At 40.6% G+C, this 20,235-nt stretch overlaps 1 protein-coding gene across 10 annotated transcripts in view; it reads right to left on the bottom strand.

Moving 5' to 3' along the window:
• Nucleotides 1-20,235, bottom strand: part of CENPI (centromere protein I) — a 71,188-nt gene that overhangs the window by 46,259 nt on the left and 4,694 nt on the right. For all 10 annotated transcript variants that reach the window (XM_063660702.1, XM_054472933.2, XM_063660704.1 and 7 more), the window contains 4 exons: nucleotides 18,473-18,610; nucleotides 11,261-11,379; nucleotides 10,854-10,961; nucleotides 15-63 (listed from right to left, as the gene is read on the bottom strand). In XM_063660702.1, the coding sequence (XP_063516772.1) occupies nucleotides 15-63; nucleotides 10,854-10,961; nucleotides 11,261-11,379; nucleotides 18,473-18,610 (414 nt within the window). The remainder of the gene's footprint in view (nucleotides 1-14; nucleotides 64-10,853; nucleotides 10,962-11,260; nucleotides 11,380-18,472; nucleotides 18,611-20,235) is intronic.

Here is a 20,235-nt window from a genome sequence, read left to right as displayed (position 1 = left end):
ATGAAAATACTCACCATTCTCTTTTTTGGTAAGTAAATATAACAAATGGCAAACATAAGGGCACTGTTAAAACATAAAAAAAAAAATAAGAGAAATGATAATATGTCTTGAACAGAGGGGCAACACATTTTCCTCAAATGTCAATCTTACGCTGATTAAGTAAAAAACCTTCAGGACTTCACTGAACAATAGTTTTACAAAAAGTCTCTTTTTCCTACTGTATAGTGATAAAAAAAACAATAGTTTTAATCAGCATTTCATTAGGTCATTTTTTAGTTATTTTTGGAATGTAAAGATATTGCAGAGAATTTGAAAAACAGAATTATCTATCATCCTCCTAACAAAAATTAATGTATTTCTTTCAATATTTGCATGTATATATTTAGTTACTAAATTCATACAAATATTGAAAGGAATGCATGAATTTTTGTTATTCCTTTCAATATTTTTACGTATGTGTATTGTTAATTGGTGGAGACAAGGTCTCACTATGTTGCCCAGGCTGGTCTCTAACTCCTGGCCTCAAGTGATCCTCCTGACTCAGCCTCCTAAAGTACTAGGATTACAGGCATGAGCCACTGCACCTGGCCCATACTTATTAAGACATAAACTTGAAACTTTTATCCTGATTTCCTATTTAAAACCATTTTCCCATGTTGTTTAGTCTTCAAAATTATCATTTTCAATGATGCTTCATATTCCAGTCAGTATATATACAAGAATTTAGTTAACAGCTTAGTCTTCAGTTTGGCAAATAGTATGCACTCAATTTGCTAATTAAATTATTGTATGACTGATTCCCTTCTACCATTTCATTTTCAGTGTCCATCTGTTGAGGTCTTACTCTAGATCAGGGGTCAGGAAACTATGGTCTACCTGTTTTTGTAAATAAAGTTTTATTGGGACACAGCCACATCATTCATTTATTTATTGTCTACAGCTGCTTGCACACCACACCAGCAGAGTTGAATAGTTGTGACAGAGACAATATGGCCTTCATGCTCAGAATATTTACTACCTATCCCTTTAAGAAAAAGTTTGCCAACACCTTCTCTAAATAATAGGAAAGTGAAAAAATAAAGTATTTAATAGTACTAGAGAAAGCAACAAGAGCAAAGACTTTCTTTAAACAAATTTGTATTTTTGTAGTCATGACTCTAAACTTTACAGTCTAAACTACAGCATATTCCATACTGCCTCTTCTGTACTTAGAAATGGTTTGAGAAAGAATCTAAACATACTTTTAAGAAGCATGAATTTAGATATGGAATTTTTTTTTTTTTTTTTTGAGACGGAGTTTCACTCTTGTTGCCCAGGCTAGAGCACAATGGCATGATCTCGGCTCACTGCAACCTCCGCCTCCTGGGTTCAAGCGATTCTCCTACCTCAGCCTCCCAAGTAGCTGAGATTACAGGCATGCACCACCACGCCCGGCTAATTTTGTATTTTTAGTAGAGACAGGGTTTCTCCATGTTGTTCAGGGTGGTCTCAAACTCCCGACCTCAGGTGATCTGCCCGCCTTGGCCTCCCAAAGTGCTGGGATTACAGGTGTGAGCCACCACACCTGGCCGGAATCTTTTTTTAAAAGAAAGAATACATGTTATGACCACATCTGCCATATACTACACAGAGAATAGCAATTTTCAGTATAAAAAATGTGTTACCTCATATGCTTAAGGATATGAACTATTAGCAACACTGTCATGTTGAATATGAAATGAGTGTTACACAATCACTTGCCCTAGACTCCAGCATTATAGGAAATCTGACATTCTCCTTTAATCACATCTAGAAAGGAAAAACTCATATATTTTAATCATTTTACGATTGCCTTTCTGGCAAATATTTAGGTTGGTGCAAAAGTAATTGCAATTTTTGCCATTTCAATGGCAAGTACTTTAATAAGTACTTGGGTTACAAAAGGCTCAGTCCCTGACTGGAAGAATTCAGTCTATTGAGCTATTAGAAGAAAGGAGAAAGCATATCTTCTTATTTCCTATTCTTTACAAAGTATGTTTAAACACAGAATTCATTTGTATTGCAATTTGGTCTGTTTATGAACAGAAACAATATGAGGTTAAGAGAGATGTCAAAGGTAAGAGAGAGACGATGACGTACCACTTGTCATTCAACCACATCTGTGCACCACAGGACATGCAGCAGGAATGAGCATCCTGCATCCTTACTTTCTATCGACACTTCCAAGGTTACCACTCTTTCACCCTTGTATAGAAAAAGACCTCCTCTGAGACTTAGTTCACCCAACTTTACTACCTCTACCTTACCTATACCCTGTCAGCTCACTACTAACCTAGTACCTTCCCCAAAATTCCATTAGGATTTGGGCATCTCACTCAGTTTTCAGCTCTAACTCTAATCCCAATATCATGCCAGATGACTTTAATGTCCATATCAACAAATCACCGTGGTCTTATAGTTTACTGACCTCAATTCCAATGACCTGATAACCATCTATAGAAATATTGTGTATTAGATACTCTGAATGACCCTGACTGGTTTCCTGCCAGCTCAGCAATGTTTTTGACATCATATCCAGCTGTTGAAGCATGTTTCAGAGCTGGCATGAAAACAAAAATCTGCAGTTCCCAAAAACAAAGTGAAAGTAGAAACACTAAATACTGAACAAGCTTTCTCACCAAGATTTTTTGCCAAACCTTAGAAACTTTGAACTTATGACTTTAATAGCTACAAAGGGAGGCAGGGGTAGGTTAGGCAGGGGATAAAGCTTAGGACCCACCCAATGTGTAGATTATGCAGAGGATCTATTATAATAAAAAACTGGAATCCCCAAGAGCTACACACTAAGTGTATGGTTGAGAAATTAAAACTCCACTGTGTTGAACAGGACAGCAAGTAAACTTGCTTGTCTTGACCTTGGAAATGGGTCAAAGGAAAATAAAACCTTTCCCAAGAATTTGTAACCACAAGCCAGCTCAAAAAATGTCTGCAGTTTGGCCAGGCGTGGTGGCTCATGCCTGTAATCCTAACACTTTGGGAGAGCAGGCAGATTACCTGAGGTCAAGAGTTTGAGACCAGCCTGACCAACATGGAGAAACCCCGTCTCTACTAAAAATACAAAATTAGCCAGGCATGGTGGTGCATGCCTGTAATCCCAGCTACTCGGGAGGCTGAGGCAGGAGAATCGCTTAAACCCAGGAAGCAGAGGTTGCGGTGAGCCAAGATTGTGCCATCGCACTCCAGCCTGGGCAACAAGAGCAAAAAACTCTGTCAAAAAAAAAAAAAAAAAAAAAAATATATATATATATATATATATATATATATGTCTGCAGTTTGAATTTATGCTAGTGGGATGGCCTGGAAAACCTAAAGAGAATAACTTAAAGTGGCTCTGACTTAGTTGTAACTCCCAGGTAAATCATATATCTTGTATCTAGGGACTTGTATCTAGAATACAGAAAGAACTCTTACAACCCTATAAGATAATGAACAACCCAATTTAAAAGTGGGCAAAGGATCCTAACAGACAATACAAATGGCCAATAAGCACATGAAAAGATGCTCAATATCATTAGTTATCAGGGAAATGCAAATCAAAACCACAATGAAAGACCACTTCACACCTACTAGCATGGCTATAATCAAGTCAGATAAAATAGCCAGTTATTGGTGAGGATGTGATGAAATTTGAACCCTGTTATAGATTGCTGGCAGGAATGAAAAATGGTACAGCCACTGTGGAAAAAGAGTTTGGCGATTCCTCAAAAAGCTAAACATAGAATTGCCATATGATACAGTAATTTTTTTCCTAGGTATATACTCAAAGGAACTGAAAAAGCAGGAACCTGAACAGATATTTATATACCAATACTCAACACAGCACCATTCACAATAGCCAAAAGGTGAGAACAACTCAAATGTCCAACATCAGATGAATGGATAAACAAAATGAGATATAGTCATCCCTTGTTATTAGCAGGGGATTGGTTCCAGGACTTCCCTTCCCCGCCACCATATCAAACTCTGCGGATTCTCAAGTTCCTTACATAAAATTGTGTAGTACTTGCATATAATCTATGCACATACTCCTGTATACTTTAATCAGGGGGTGCCCAGTCTTTTGTTATCTGGACCACATTGGAAGAATTGTCTTGAGCCACACATAAAATACACTAACACTAATGATAGCTGATGAGCTTAAAAAAAAAAAATCCCCCCAAAAATCTCATAATGTTTTAAGAAAGCTTATGAATTTGCGTTGGGCTTCATTCAGAGCAATCCTGGGCTGTGGGTTGGACAAGCTTGCTTTAAATCATCACTGGATTAGTTATAATACTTAACATAATGTAAATGCCATGTAAATAGTTATTACACTGTATTTTTTATTTGTATTATTTTTTATTGTTATATGTATCTTTTAATATTTTCAATCAATAATTGGATGAATCCATGGATGCAGAACCCTCAGACACAGAGGGCTGACTGCATATATATGAAGTAGAATATTATTCACCCATAAAAAGGAATGAAGTTCCGATACATGGTACAAATGGATGAACCTTGAAGACATTAAGCGAAAGAAGCCATTAAGCGAAAGAATCATAAACACTGTATGATTCCACTTATATGAGGTACCTAGAATAGGCAAATTCATAGAGACAGATAGTAGATTAGAGGCCACCAGGAGCAGGGGAAAGAGGGAATAGGGAGTTACTACGTAATGGTTAGAAAATTTCAGTTTAGGGTAATGAAAAAGTTTTGTAAATAGATAGTGGTGATGCTTGCACGACACTGTGAATGTAATTCATGTCAATGAATTATACACCAAAAAAATGTTTTAAAATGGTGAGGGTCAGGCACAGTGCCTCACATCTATAATCCCAGCACTTTGGGAGGCCGAGGCAGGAGGATTGCTTAAGGCCAGAAAATCAAGGCCAGCCTGGGCAACATAGTGAGACTCTGCCTCTAGAAAAACTTTAAAAATTAGCCGGGCATGGCAGCGCATGCCTGTGGTACCAGCTACTCTGAAGGATGAAGTGGATGACTCATTGTATGATATGCGAAATAAATCTCAATAAAGCTGTGTTTGTCTTTGTTTTTTTTTTTGAGACAGTCTCGCTCGTCACCCAGGCTGATCAATCGAGGCTGCAGTGAGCCATGACAGTGCCACTGCACACCAGCCTGCACAAGAGTGAGACCCCATCTCAAATTTAAAAAAAAAAAAAATAGAAATAATGAAAAAAATAAATGGCCGGGCTCGGTGGCTCAAGCCTATAATACTAACACTTTGGGAGGCCAAGGAGGGCGGATCACCTGAGGTCAGGGATTTGAGACCAGCCTGGCCAACATGGCGAAACCCCATCTCTACTAAAAATACAAAAATTAGCCAGGCGTGGTGGTGCAGGCCTGTAATCACAGCTACTCGGGAGGCTGAGGCAGGAGAATCACTTGAACCCGGGAGGCGGACATTGCAGTGAGCTGAGATCGTGTCACTGCACTCCAGCCTGGGCGACAAGAGTGAAACTCTGTCTCAAAAAAGAAATTAAAAAAAAAAATTTTTAAGTACTAATACACCAGCCGCAGTGGCTCATGCCTATAACCCCAGCACTTTGGGAGGCCAAGGCAGGCGAATCACCTGAGGTCAGGAGTTCAAGACCAGCCTGACCAACATGGAGAAACCTTGTTTCTACTAAAAATACCAAAAATTAGCCGGGCGTGGTGGCACATGCCTGTAATCCCAGCTACTCAGGAGGCTGAGGCAGGAGAATCGCTTGAACCTGGGAGGCGGAGGTTGCATTGAGCCGAGATTGCACCACTGCACTCCAGCCTGGGCAACAAGAGTGAAACTCCGTCTCAGGGAAAAAAAAAATAAAGTACTAATACATACTATAACACAGATGAAACTTGAAAACATTTTGCTAAGAGGCAAGTCATAAAAGACCACATTATTACATGAGTTCATTTATATAAAATGTCCAAAATAGGCAAACCTATAAAGACAGAAAATTAGATTAGGGGTTGCTTAGAGCTAGGGGGGTAATAGAGAGATGGGAGTGATAGCAAAGGGTATGGGGTTTCTTTTTTTCTTTTTGAGGTGATGAAAATGTTCTAAAATTGACTATGCTGAAATGGTTGTACATATCTGTGACTATACTTAAAATCAGCAAATTGAATAAATGGGTGAATTGTATGGTATGTGAATTAAATATCAATAAAGCTGTGTGGTTTTTTTTTTTTTTTTTTTGAGACAGAGTCTCGCTCATCACCCAGGCTGGAAAGTGCAGTGATGCAATCTTGGCTCACTGCAATATCTGCCTCCCCAGTTCAAGCGATTCTCCTGTCTCAGCCTCCCAAGTAGCTGGGATTAGAGGTGCCTGTCACCATGCCCGGCTAATTTTTGTATTTTTAGTAGAGACGGGGTTTCGCCATGTTGGCCAGGCTGTTCTCAAACTCCTGACCTCAGGTGATCTGCCCCCCTCGGCCTCCCGAAGTGCTGGGATTACAGAGGTGAGCCACCACGCCTGGCCTAAAGCTGTTTTTTAAAAGTAGCCAAAGAGAAAAGAAAAAAAGGATTACAATTAGACTGATTCAATAACATGATGGAAGCAAGGAGCCAGTGGAATAATATTGTCAATATCCCGAAAAAATTTAACTGTCACTCTAGAATTCTACATACACTAATACCAGTTTTCGAGAACAAGGGCAAAGTAGAGACATTTTCAGACAAAGAGTTTGCCATCAAAAGATTTTCAATGAAAGAATAAAAAATACACTTTTAGCCAAAGGAAAATAATCTCATCTTGAAGGTGTGAGATGCAAAAACAAATGATGAGCAAAGATACTGGGAGATATGTGGGCAAATCTAAACAATTATCAACTGTAAAAATAGTGTTGGCCAGGCGTGGTGGCTCATGCCTGTAATCCCAGCACTTTGGGAGGCCAAGGCAGGCGGATCACCTGAGTTTGAGGCCAGCCTGACCAACATGGAGAAACCCTGTCTCTACTAAAAATACAAAAAATTAGCTGGGCGTGGTAGCACATACCTGTAATCCCAGCTACTTGGGAGGCTGAGGCTTGAACCCAGGAGACAGAGGCTGTGGTAAGCCAAGATCACACCATTGTACTACAGCCTGGGCAACAAGAGTGAAACTCCATCTCAAAAAAAAAAAAATCTACTCTGTGTGTGTGTGTGTGTGTGTGTGTGTGTGTGTGTAAAGGGATGGAGAAAAACAAGGTAAAACTAAAACCAGACAACAACAGCATATAAGCCAGGAGCAGTGTGATGAGAGTTAAAGCATTCTTCGGCACCATATGACAGGAAGAGAAAAAAAAGAAAAAGAAAAAGAGAGTTAAAGCATCCTAAGGTTTTTGTATCCTATAAGATAAAGGTACAGATGCCAGTCACCTTTAGACTTAAAGTATGCATGTTAAGTAGATACGAAAACACTTAGGTGACTTCCAAACAAGAATAGAAAAGAAACTAGGGTCAATCCAAAAAAAGGAGGATAGAGAACACTAAGAAAAAAAAAAAAAAAGCTTATTTAGAATATCTCAAAATAAGATATCTGAATTTATTTCTACTATATCAATAATCACTACACCAAGGTAAATAAACTAATTCTCAGCCGGGTACGGCAACAGAGTGAGACTCCGTCTCAAAAAAAAAAAAAATTAGAGGACCCCTTGGCCGGTGTGGTAGCTCACACCTGTAATCCCAGCACGTTGGGAGCCCGAGGCGGGTGGATCACCTGAGGCTCACTGCTGCCTCCAACTCACAGGCTCAAATGATCTTCCCACCCCAGCCTCCCAAGTAGTTGGGACTACGGTGCATGCCACAAAACCCAGCTATTTTTTTTTTTTTTTTTCCAGTAAAGACGAGGTCTCACTAGGCTGGAATGCAATGGCATGATCTCAACTCACTGCAACCTCTGCCTCCTGGGCTCAAGCGATCCTCCTGCCTCAGCCTCCTAAGTAGCTGGGACTATAGGCACATACCACCACATCTAGCTAATTTTTGTATATTTTGTAGAGATGGGGTTTCACCACGTTGTCCAAGTTGGTCTCGAACTCCTGAGCTCAAGTGATCCGCCCGCCTTGGCCTCCTCAAAGTGCTGGAATTACAGGCATGAGCCACCACGCCCAGCCCATTTCTACAAATCTTTTTAATGTCTCTGGCTTAAGAGAACACAGTTGGAATCTGTGCTTCTATATTAATTCTGTTATGTTTTGATTGAATTGCATGAAGAAAATCCAGCCTCACACAGATACATAGTTGGAAAAGGTAGGAATATTTTAAAAGCCTTTTCAGAAAATTGTGGATATTAGTCTTTGATACTACACCAAAACTTGACAAGTGGTAGTTTCTTAAGGGTTAGCTGCAATGTGGAATCTGAAACACTCTCAATAAAAGCTCTGTACTCTGTTCCATTAAAATTCATTGATGTATCTTGTATTTTAAATGGATCTTTTACCCATGTATGAATTTAGAATATCGTACTTGTTCATCTGGAAAATATTGGCTCACTGAGTTATACTGAGCTTCCAAATGCTGACACATCTCATTACATGATAACTAAAAATCACAACATTAATACCATCACCAATTATTAGAAAAGTCTTTCAGTTATCTAAAAGCTGTCAGGTTCATAGTGGCAGATACAAATTTTCCAAACTTTGATTTTTCACTTGAATGCTCAAATTTTATCACTGGCAACAGATATGGCCAGTTGTTTTCTTTGAAATAACAGGATTGTTTTGTTCATTTTCAAGAAAACATCTTCCAAGTACCCAAGTCTGTATAACTATGGTTTGTATGTCAGTCATTCTTTTTTTTTGAGACAGAGTCTCACTCTGTCGCCAGGCTGGAGTGCAGTGGGGCAATCTTGGCTCACTGCAACCTCTGCCTACTGGGTTCAAGCGATTCTCCTGCCTCAGCCTCCCGAGTAGCTGGGACTACAGGCACGTGCCACCATGCCCAGCTAATTTTTGTATTTTTAGCAGAGATGGGGTTTCACCATGTTGGCCAGGATGGTCTCAATCTCTTGACCTTGTGATCCACCTGCCTCGGCCTCCCAAAGTGCTGGGATTACAGGCATGAGCCACCGCGCTCGGCCATCAGTCATTCTTTCAAATAAAAATGGAGCTAGTTTGGCTCACAACTCAATCACACAAATGCTTTTCCTCAGAATAACCATTGTACTTTAGCATGCAGGAGGACTTTGTTTGTACTTGCCATTTCATCACACAGAATATTAAAGATGTAGAGATTTAATAAAACTAACGAGTTAATTTTTACTGCTTCATTTGACATTCTTAAGTGAAATTAGCATTTTTTTTTTTTTTTTACCACAATGAAGAACATAATGAAGAATATGCTAGTATAGTTTGGTGCCACTGCCTTGATTCCTGTTAAATGGCCAGCAGTTTTACCCACCATTGCTTTAGCACCATCAGCGCTAAGGTGAACAAAGTGAAAATGGCAAATAATACCTTGGTATTATTATGAAAATAATTTTGACCTCTTGGACTTCCTGAAAGGGTCTCAGGAAGCCCCAGGGGGTCCACAGACCATATTTGAGAATTTCTTGTCTAGGACATCATGTTATACCTAGATTATCATGTCAGCTTCCTAACTAGTATTCCTGCCTTCAGCCTCTCTCTTAATTCACATTGTTGGGCACTACTAGATATAGCTTCCTACAAAGCTGCTTTCAACATATTCTAGCCAAAAATTTTCAGTGATTTCCCCACTGAATAAAGTTCAAATTCCTTAGCATCACATTGGAAGACCTGTACAATCTGTCCTCACCCAACTTTTTCAGGCTTACCACCTAACACCACCTCTAATTAAGTCAGGCTGGTCTATTTAAGGTCTCCTAAAACACAATTTACACACCTCACAACTTTGCTTGAAATATTCCCATCATATCAAATATCACTTTCTGTCATCAAATCCCAAATCCTATTCAACCTGTAAGGCCCAGCTCAACACCCACATACTTTATGGTGTTTTAACTAATCATTTTGATTTACAGTGCTTTCTTCCTTCCTGGAAATATCACAGCAATCATTATCCTCAAACTATTATATACTGTTTTTGATAATTTATGTGATTTCCTTAATTCCCCAACGAGATTTCAAGTTCCTGGAGTATAGAAACCCTATGCTAAACTTTGAATCTTCTACAGTGGCTAGGACAATGCAATGAACACACTGGAAACATCATTTTTAAAAAATAAAATCAATAAATGAATTCCCTTCCCAAAGGCAAGAGCAATACAGTTAGATGAGTGATGCACATGGTCTGTGAACTACTGATGGTCCTTGAAAGTCTTCCAGGTGGACAGTAGATTGATTTCTTAAAGTTATTAATGTTTTTAAGAGAAATAATTATGCTATTTAATCAAAATCACTCCATTGGCACTCATGAAAAGTAAACCTCTCCTTCTCATTAATTCTGATGAGGCTTTTGCAGTGTTAATCAAGAAAATGTAGAGTAAATGACTCAAAGGACTCTGTTGAAGTGGTTTAAAAGGGAAAAGATGGCAACGAGTGCTCTAGATCAGCAAACAAGACTCCAACGTAGAATCAACTTTATCTGTAACATTTTTATTTCCTTAAAAGAAGACATAAAGTAAATGTGATAAAAATTTTCTATTTGTTAATCTGAGAGACAGGTGCAAAATAGAATGTTATTATTTGCCCTTTTCTGTATATTTGATATGTCTATGTTATCTTGGTACATTTCTGTATGTTTGATATATTTTTAAAATAAGGAAAAACACATTGTGTAGCACACTGAAGCATATATGGTGCATCAATATACACGCATGTACTATTTGATTGATGCCTAATGCTGTCCAATTTTTACTTACCAGTGCATCATCTTGCAATGAAGCAAAAAAGAAGCCATAGAGCAAGTTAATTTGCTCCTTATGATCAATGAAGTCAAACATTGCAACCAGCCAACGATAAAAAAGTATCTATTGAAGAGACAAAATACTTATCTTTAAAGACATATAACTGGTACAGAAGAGTTTAATTCCGCCCCCCGTCCCCCGCCGCCAGGGCTATTTTAGAAGCTTCAGGCACAAAGTAGAATAATAGATTTTATTTCTCAGTAAAAATTTCTGTTTGAACATAGTCCTTGCATCAAGATATACTGTTCCAAAACTACAGGCTTTGCACAAAAGGCCAATGCCATTACTTCATAAGTGGCTCTTCCTTGCCAGCCCTTAAGTGGTTCTGAAGGACTTATCATCAAAGTGTTTAAAAAGATTACCTTGGTGCTACCAGAACACTTGCCAACACAAAGCCAGGAGACTGCCTTAACCACAGAATCTTCTGATATTACTGTTGCTGGGATCATGCACTTCAATATCCGTGTGTTTACAGCATTTCCTGGAAAGGAGACAAGCTAAATTAAACTACATTTCAGTGTCTCGATTGTTCTTTTACTATTATTCACTCTTGGATCTAAAAATCTCACATTAGGCTGGGCGCGGTGGCTCACACCTGTAATCCCAGCACTTTGGGAGGCCATGGTGGGCGGATCACCTGAGGTTGGGAGTTCAAGACCAGCCTGACCAACATGGAGAAACCCTATCTCTACTAAAAATATAAAAATTAGCCGGGCGTGGTGGAGCATGCCGGTAATCCCAGCTACTCGGGAGGCTGAGGCAGGAGAATCGCTTGAACCCAGGAGGCAGAGGTTGCGGTGAGCCGAGATCACGCCATGCACTCCAGCCTGGGCAACAAGACCAAAACTCCATCTCAAACAAACAAACAAACAAACAAACAAAAAACTCACATTATATTGAAGGCAATAAAAACCAACAGTATGTAAAATTCAGTATCTCTTATCATTAATAAACTGTTCAAAACAAAAATGTACCTTTAACTACTAATATACAATAAGGCAATAGTTAGGCACAGTGGTTCATGCCTATAATCCTAACACTTTGGGAGGCCGAGGCAAGCGGATCACTTGAGCCCAGGAGGTCAAGACTAGCCTGGGCAACATGACAAAACCCCGTTATCTACTAAAAATACAAAAATTAGCCAGGGGTGGTGGGGCAAGCCTGTAGTCACAGCAACTCGGGAGGCTGATGTGGGGGGAACACCTGAGCCCAGGGAGGTCGAGGCTGCAGTGAGCTGTGATCGTGCCACTGCACTCCAGCCTGGGTGACAGAGTGAGACCCTCTCTCAAAAAAAAAAAAAAAGAAAAGAAAAAAGAAAAAAAAAACTATAAGGCAAATTATTTGGCCCAAATATTTCTATTTAAAAAATATAAATGAGTACAGGGTTTCTTCTCGGGGTGATGAAAATGTTCAAGAATTAGATAGTGGTGATGATTATTACACAACTCTGTGACTATGCTTTAAAAAAATGCTGAATTTGGGGCCGAGCGTGGTGACACATGCCTATAATCTAAGCACTTTGGGAGGCTGAAGCAGATGGATCGCTTGAGCCCAGGAGTTTGAGACCAGCCTGGGCAACATATCAGGACCCCGTCTCTATGTATGGTGGTGCCTCCTGGGAGGCTAAGGCCGGAGGACTGCTTGAGCCTAGGAGTTTGAGATTAGCCTAGGCAATATAGTGAGACCCCAATCTCTACAAAGAATATAAAAATTAGCCAGATGTGGTAGCACATGCCTATAGTCCCAGCTACTTGGGAGGCTGACGTGGGAGGATCACTTGAGCCTGGAAGGTGGAGGTTGCAGTGAACTGAGATCACACCACTAGACTCCAGCCTGGGTGACAGAGTGAGACTCTGTCTCCAAAAACAAAAATGTTGAATTTTTAAAACAATGAATTTTGCCGGACACGGTAGCTCACACCTGTAATTCCAGCACTTTGGGAGGCCGAGGCGGGCAGATCACCTGAGGTCAGGAGTTCAAGACCAGCCTGGCCAAGGTGATGAAACCCCATCTCTAATAAAAAAAATACAAAATTAGGCCAGGTGTGGTGGCTCACGCCTGTAATCCAGCCTGGGCGACAAGAGCGAAACTCCGTCTCAAAAAAAAAAAAAAAAGAATTCGCCAAGTGTCGTGGTAGGCGCCTGTAATCCCAGCCACTCGGGAGGCTGAGGCAGGAGAATCACTTGAACCCAGGAGGCGGAGGTTGCAGTGAGCCGAAATCGTGCCATCGCACTGCACCCTGGGCTACAAGAGTGAAACTCCATCTCAAAAATAAAAAAATAAAAAATAAAAAAAAAAAATGAATTTTATGAGGGCACAGTGGCTCACAACTGTAATCCCAGCACTTTGGAAGGCCGAAGCAGGCAGATCATCTGAGGTCAGGAGTTCAAGACCAGCATGGCCAACATGGTGAAACCCCATCTCTACTAAAAATACAAAAATTAGCTGGGTGTGGTGGTGGGAGCCTGTAATCCCAGCTACTCGGGAGGCTGAGGCAGGAGAATCGCTTGAACCCAGGAGGCAGAGGTTGCAGTGAGCCAAGATCACACCATTGCACTCCAGCCTGGGCAATAAGAGTGAAACTCCATCTCACAAAAAAAAGAAAAGAAAAAAATGAATTTTATGGTATGTGAATTACATCTCCAAAAAAGCTTTCAAGCACAGGGAAATTTCAAAGATTTTTTTATTTAATGGCCTAATAGACTGATTTATTTAAAGCTACTGATGGACACTTTGCATGAGGTGTTACATTTAAGAATGTATTTGTTCATGAGAGAATGTGAACCAGAAATAAAAACATAAATATAAAATTAAAAATATATATATTTGTACCATCCACTTGCCCCAAAAAACTGGGGATAGTAGCAGAAGAGAACAGATATTCTTTTTTTTTTTTGAGACAGGGTCTGACTCTGTCACCCAGGCTGGAGTGCAGTGGTGCAATCATAGCTCATAACAACCTCAAATTCCTGGGCTCAAGCAATCCTCCCACCTCAGCCTCCAGAGTAGCTGGGACTACAGGCACGTGCCACCATACCTGCTTAAGTTTTTTATTTTTAGCAAAGACAAGGTCTCACTATGTTGCCCAGGCTGGTCTCACACTCCTGGGCTCAAGGGATTTGCCCACGTTGGCCTCCCAAAGTGCTGGGATTACAGGCATGAGCCACCGTGACTGGCCTAGAACAAGATATTCTTGGAACTGGCTGGCAGTAATACCATTCTACACTAGTCCAATCTTTCCACTTGATCTCAGGCCTCTATGGTGTTCTCCCATCTGGTAATAGAAATGATGTCACAGAGATCACCTGAGGTCAGGAGTTCGAGACCAGCCTGGCCAATGTGGTGAAACCCCATCTCTACTAAAAATCCAAAACTTAGCTGGGCATGGTGGCGGGCACCTGTAATCCCAGCTACTCAGGAGGCTGAGGCAGGAGAATCGCTTGAACCCAGGAGGCGGAGGTTGCAGTTAGCCGAGATCACGCCATTGTACTCCAGCCTGGGTGACAAGAGCAAAACTCCGTCTCAAAAAAAAAAAAAAAAAGATGTTATAGAGGCTGGCTTTGAATACATCCTATCTCAATTTCTGTTAATTAAAGCTTCAAGAATTAGAATATATCTCATCACTTTCTACACTACCATTCTGTGGAGAAGAAAGGAAGCAGTGATGATAGGTAATGAATCACAAAAATAAAAATCTCTGCTTTCCACTCTTATGGTTTCTTGTTTTTCTTGTTTTCTTTCTCACTCCCATCCACTAACTCTTCAAAATTTAAAATAGTCTCACCACCAACACATTACATGTGCACCAAATTCAAAGGGAGAATTCAATATTAATTCTATTTTTACTTCCAAGTGACTTACTTTTTAAAGAGTCTAAAGTCCCTTCGTACCTAATTATGATGACATTTCTACCATACCTGCCTCTAAATATGCATCTCAACTTACCAAAAGAGCTGCATGTAAAGATCTAGTAGGGATGGGGGACATCACAGAAATAACTATAATAAAAGGGAGAAAAGGAATTAAGGAGGCCACATTTGACCTCAGCAAATTCCAGCTTAACAGAAAAAAAAATGAAAAGTAACAATAGAAAGCCAGAGATTATTTTTTAAATTGCTATATAAAAGTTTCCCGAGTCTGAGGCATGCATTTTGAGACACCTCAAGTCCTGGCCGACATCAAGATAACCTAATCATTAATTTCTGAGCTATCAAAAGGAGGCTGGGTGCAGTGGCACACACCTGTAGTCCCATCTACTTGGGAGTCTGAGATGGGAGGATTGCTTGAGTCCAGAAGGTCAAGGCTGCAGTGAACCGTGATCATACCACTGCAGTGCAGTCTGGACAACACAGCGAGACTCTATCACGAAAAAAAAATTTCTAAAATAGAAAACATCTGTATACTCCATATATGTTGTTTTTTTTGTTTTCTTTTTTTGAGATGGAGTCTCGCTCTTCACCCAGGCTTGAGTGCAGTGGCATGACCTCGGCTTACTGCAAGCTCCGCCTCCTGGGTTCACGCCATTCTCCTGCCTCAGCCTCCCAAGTAGCTGGGACTACAGGCGCCCGACACCACGCCCGGCTAATTTTTTGTATTTTTAGTAGAGACGGGGTTTCACCATGTTAGCCAGGATAGTCTCGATCTCCTGATCTCATGATCCGCCCACCTCGGCCTCCCAAAGTGTTGGGGTTACAAGCGTGAGCCACTGCACCCGGCCCCTACTCCATATATGTTTTAAGGTGAGATGGGAATGGGAGAATTGATCTTGACAGACATTGTTCAGTTAAACATGGATTCCTGGAAAGATATTAGAACCAAACAATCTAAAACCATCTACAAGAAAAAAGCCAATTTTATTAGGTCTAATTTAACTTTCTAGGTAAACACAGAGAACTAATCAGATAAAAATGGAGAAACAAAATACTTGACAGTCATATGTTGAATTCAGTTAGTAATGCGTTGTTACTTTAAAATAAATACACACACACCCCTGCAAGTATGCTGCTAGGAATATAAACAAAGGAATCTAACATGCAACAGCCAGGAAATACTTAATATATAAAGCATTTGGTTTTGAGAGCTGTCTTAATTTTTCTTTTTTTTCCTAGAGACAGGGTCTTGCTCTGTGGCCCACAGTGGAGTATAGTGGCACCATCATAGCTCACTGCAGCCTCAAACTCCTGGGCTCAAGTGATTCTCTTGCCTCAGACTCCCAAGTAGCTGGGACTACAGGCACATGCCACTGCACCTATCTAATTTTTTTTTTAACACTTTGTAGACAAGGTTTCGCTTTGTTGCCCAGGCTGGTCTCAAATCTGGCTTCAAGCAATCATCCTGCCTTGGCCCCTCAAAGTGCTGGGATTATAGACATGAGCCACTATACCCAGCCTTAACTTTTTTTTAAGTAGAAAAAAAAGCAGCAATGTGGTACAGTATAAGCACTAGAATGGGAGTTTGGACATCTTTAAGCAAGTCTCTTTAACGACTCTGAGCCTCTTCTTCCTCACCTTTAAATGAGAGTGTTCAGAGTCTAAAATATCTTCCGACTCTGAATTTAAATGAGAAAAAGTTAAAAGGTTCAAGTAAATAAAATATTGACCAGGTGTTATTTCTAAGAACCTCTTCCAACCATCCCAACCACCATCAATGAATTTAGAACAGGAAAAGATGCATTTGCACAAAAGAAAAAGCATCTTAGCTGGGCACACTGGCTCACGCCTGTAATCCTAGCACTTTGGGAGGCCGAGGCGGGTGGATCACCTGAGGTCAGAAGTTTGAGACCAGCTTGGCCAACATGGCGAAACCCCGTCTCTACTAAAAATACAAAAATTAGCCGAGTGTGGTGGTGCATGCCCATAAGCCCAGCTACTCAGGAAGCTGAGGCAGTAGAATCGCTTGAACCCAGGAGGCAGAGGTTGCAGTGAGACAAGATCATGCCATTGCATTCCAGCCTGGGTGAAAGAGTGAAACTCATCTCAAAAAAAAAAAAAAAAAAGAGAAAGAAAATGAAGGTAATGAAGTAGACTAAGTGATCTTTTAAGATGCCTTCCAGTAACATTGTTTAAATTACTATGTATGCGTCTTAAGATAAATACTAAAAAATGGTTCTCATGTATTTGGTGACAAAAGTATGTATTTTGCATTTTATTTGTGATGATATATGGTAACTGGTTATTTTCGACATATGCACACAGAAACTTTTGGCCCAAACACACACACACAAAAAAACATTTTATAATCTTAACAGATTGGTCTTATGAAGAGTACAGTAAACATAAAAAACTGCAACTAATTCCAATGAACAATGTAATTCAAAGTCTAAAAGGAAGGTCGGACGCAGTGGGTCACGCCTGTAATCCCAGCACTTTGGAAGGCCGAGGCGGGCGGATCACCTGAGGTCAGGAGTTCAAGACCAACCTGACCAACATGGAGAAACCCCATCTCTACTAAAAATACAAAATTAATCGCGCGTGGTGGCACATGCCTGTAATCCCAGCTACTCAGGAGGCTGAGGCAGGAGAATCGCTTGAACCTGGGAGGCAGAGGTTGCAGTGAGCCAAGATCGCACCACTGCACTCCAGCCTGGGCAACAAGTGCAAAACTCAGTCTCAAAAAAATAAATAAACAAAGTCTAAAAGGAAAAACTAACAGCAAAGTGATGACAAAAGCATCCCAGGCTGGGCGCAGTGGCTCACACCTGTAATCCCAGCACTTTGGGAGGCCGAGGCGGGTGGATCACGAGGTCAGGAGTTCAAAACCAGTCTGCCCAAGATGGTGAAACCCTGTCTCTACTAAAAATACAAAAACATTAGCCGGGCGTGGTGGCAGGCACCTGTAATCCGAGCTACTCGGGAGGCTGAGGCAGAGAATTGCTTGAAACCGGGAGGTGGAGGCTGCAGTGAGCTGAGATTGCGCCACTGCACTCCAGCCTGGGCGACGGAGTAAGACCCAGTCTCCCAAAAGAAAAAAAAATCCCCTCGGCCAGGCACGGTGGCTCACACCTGTAATCCCAGCACTTTGGGAGGCCGAGGCAGGTGGATCACGAAGTCAGGAGATGGAGACCATCTTGGCTAACACAGCGAAAACCTGTCCCTACTAAAAAAAAAAAAAAAAAAAAATACAAAAAATTAGCCAGGTGTGGTGGCACGCGCCTGTAGTCCCAGCTACTCGGGAGGCTGAGGCAGGAGAATTGCTTGAACCCGAGAGGCAAAGGTAGCAGTGAGCTGAGATGGTGCCACTGCACTCCAGCCTGGGTGACAGAGCAAGACTCCATCTCAAAACAAAAAACAAAAAACAAAACAACATCCCCCTCGAGCCAGGTGCGGTGGCTCAAGCCTATAATCCCAGCACTTTGGAAGGCCAAGGCGGGAGGATCACTTGAGTCTAGGAGTTCGAGACCAGCCTGGGCAATATAGTGAGATGCTGTCTCTATTATAAAAAAATGTATATATATATATGTGTGTGTGTGTGTGTGTGTGTGTGTATGTATATATATATATAAGACTTATTTTTAAAAGAAAAAAATATAGGTGCTAGGTGAGTTAAAAGAAAAAAAAAGCATCTCCTCAACATACCAAATTTGCCACTGAGTGCAATATTTAATAGAACATCAATTTCTTCTGAAGCTAACCCATTCTTCCAAGCCACATTTTCCACAGTTTTCAAGTGTTTTTCCAAGGTTTTATCTTTATTCTGTGAAGCTTTAATGGGACCTGAAAAAAGAAACAATATTAAATAGTGAGACCTTTAAAATTATTTCAGTCTTTGGCCTCAATAATAACAATTTGGAACTCTTTAAAGGAATAGCTTAATAACCAGGCGTGGTGACCCACATCTGTAATTCCAGCATTTTGGGAGGTCAAAGTAAGAGGATCACTTGAGGCCAGGAGTTTGAGACCAGCCTGGGCAACATGACAAGACTCCATCTCTACAAAAAAATTAAAAACTAGCTGGGCATGCTGGCACACACCTGTGGTCCCAGCTCCTCAGGAGGCTGAGATGGGAGGATCACTTGTGCCCAAAAGGTTAAACGTACAATGATCATGCCACTGCACTCCAGCCTGGGCAACAGAGCAAGACCCCATCTCCAAAAATAAATAAAGGAGTTTATGTAAGAAGTGTCTTCCCAAAAACTGTTCAAAGATGTTTTTAACTAAAGAATATTTAACAGCGATAGCAACTTCAGTGAGGAAAGCTGGATTATGCCCTGACATTCCTATTCTAAACTAACTAAAAGCATTGAACTTAGACTACAACCTGTTTCAATACTAGGACAGTGGTTCCCAAACTTTGCCATACATTGGAACCACCTAGGAAGCCTTTAAAAAAATCCCTATGCCAGGTTGCATCCCATACCAATAAAATCAGAAAGTCTAAGAGTAGATGCCTGACATCAGTTTGTTTGTTAAAGATTCTCAGAGCCAAAGGGGTAGAGAGGGAAGAAAAAAAAAAAAGAAAAAAAGATTCTCAAGTGATCCCAATATGCAGCCGTTTGGGAACCACTCTGCTAGTAAGTCAACCCTTCATGCTAAAAACTCTCAATAAATTAGGTATTGATGGGACGTATCTCAAAATAATAAGAGCTATCTATGACAAACCCACAGCCAATATCATACTGAATGGGCAAAAACTGGAAGCATTCCCTTTGAAAACTGGCACAAAACAGGGATGCCCTCTCTCACCACTTCTATTCAACATAGTGTTGGAAGTTCTGGCCAGGGCAATTAGGCAGGAGAAGGAAATAAAGGGTATTCAATTAGGAAAAGAGGAAGTCAAATTGTCCCTGTTTGCAGATGACATGATTGTATATCTAGAAAACCCCATCGTCTCAGCCCAAAATCTCCTTAAGCTGATAAGCAACTTCAGCAAAATCTCAGGATACAAAATCAATGTACAAAAATCACAAGCATTCTTATACATCAATAACAGACAGAGAGCCAAATCATGAGTGAACTCCCATTCACAATTGCTTCAAAGAGAATAAAATACCTAGGAATCCAACTTACAAGGGATGTGAAGGACCTCTTCAAGGAGAACTACAAACCACTGCTCAAGGAAATAAAAGAGGATACAAACAAATGGAAGAACATTTCATGCTCATGGGTAGAAAGAATCAATATCGTGAAAATGGCCATACTGCCCAAGGTAATTTACAGATTCAATGCCATCCCCATCAAGCTACCAATGACTTTCTTCACAGAATTGGAAAAAACTACTTTAAAGTTCATATGGAACCAAAAAAGAGCCCGCATCGCCAAGTCAATCCTAAGCCAAAAGAACAAAGCTGGAGGCATCACACTACCTGACTTCAAACTATACTACAAGGCTACAGTAACAA

The sequence above is a fragment of the Pongo pygmaeus genome, chromosome X, assembly GCF_028885625.2.
Source record: "Pongo pygmaeus isolate AG05252 chromosome X, NHGRI_mPonPyg2-v2.0_pri, whole genome shotgun sequence".
Taxonomy (NCBI): Eukaryota; Metazoa; Chordata; class Mammalia; order Primates; family Hominidae; genus Pongo; species Pongo pygmaeus.
Note: the sequence above shows the minus strand (reverse complement) of the source record. Positions and strands in the feature narration are given on the sequence as shown.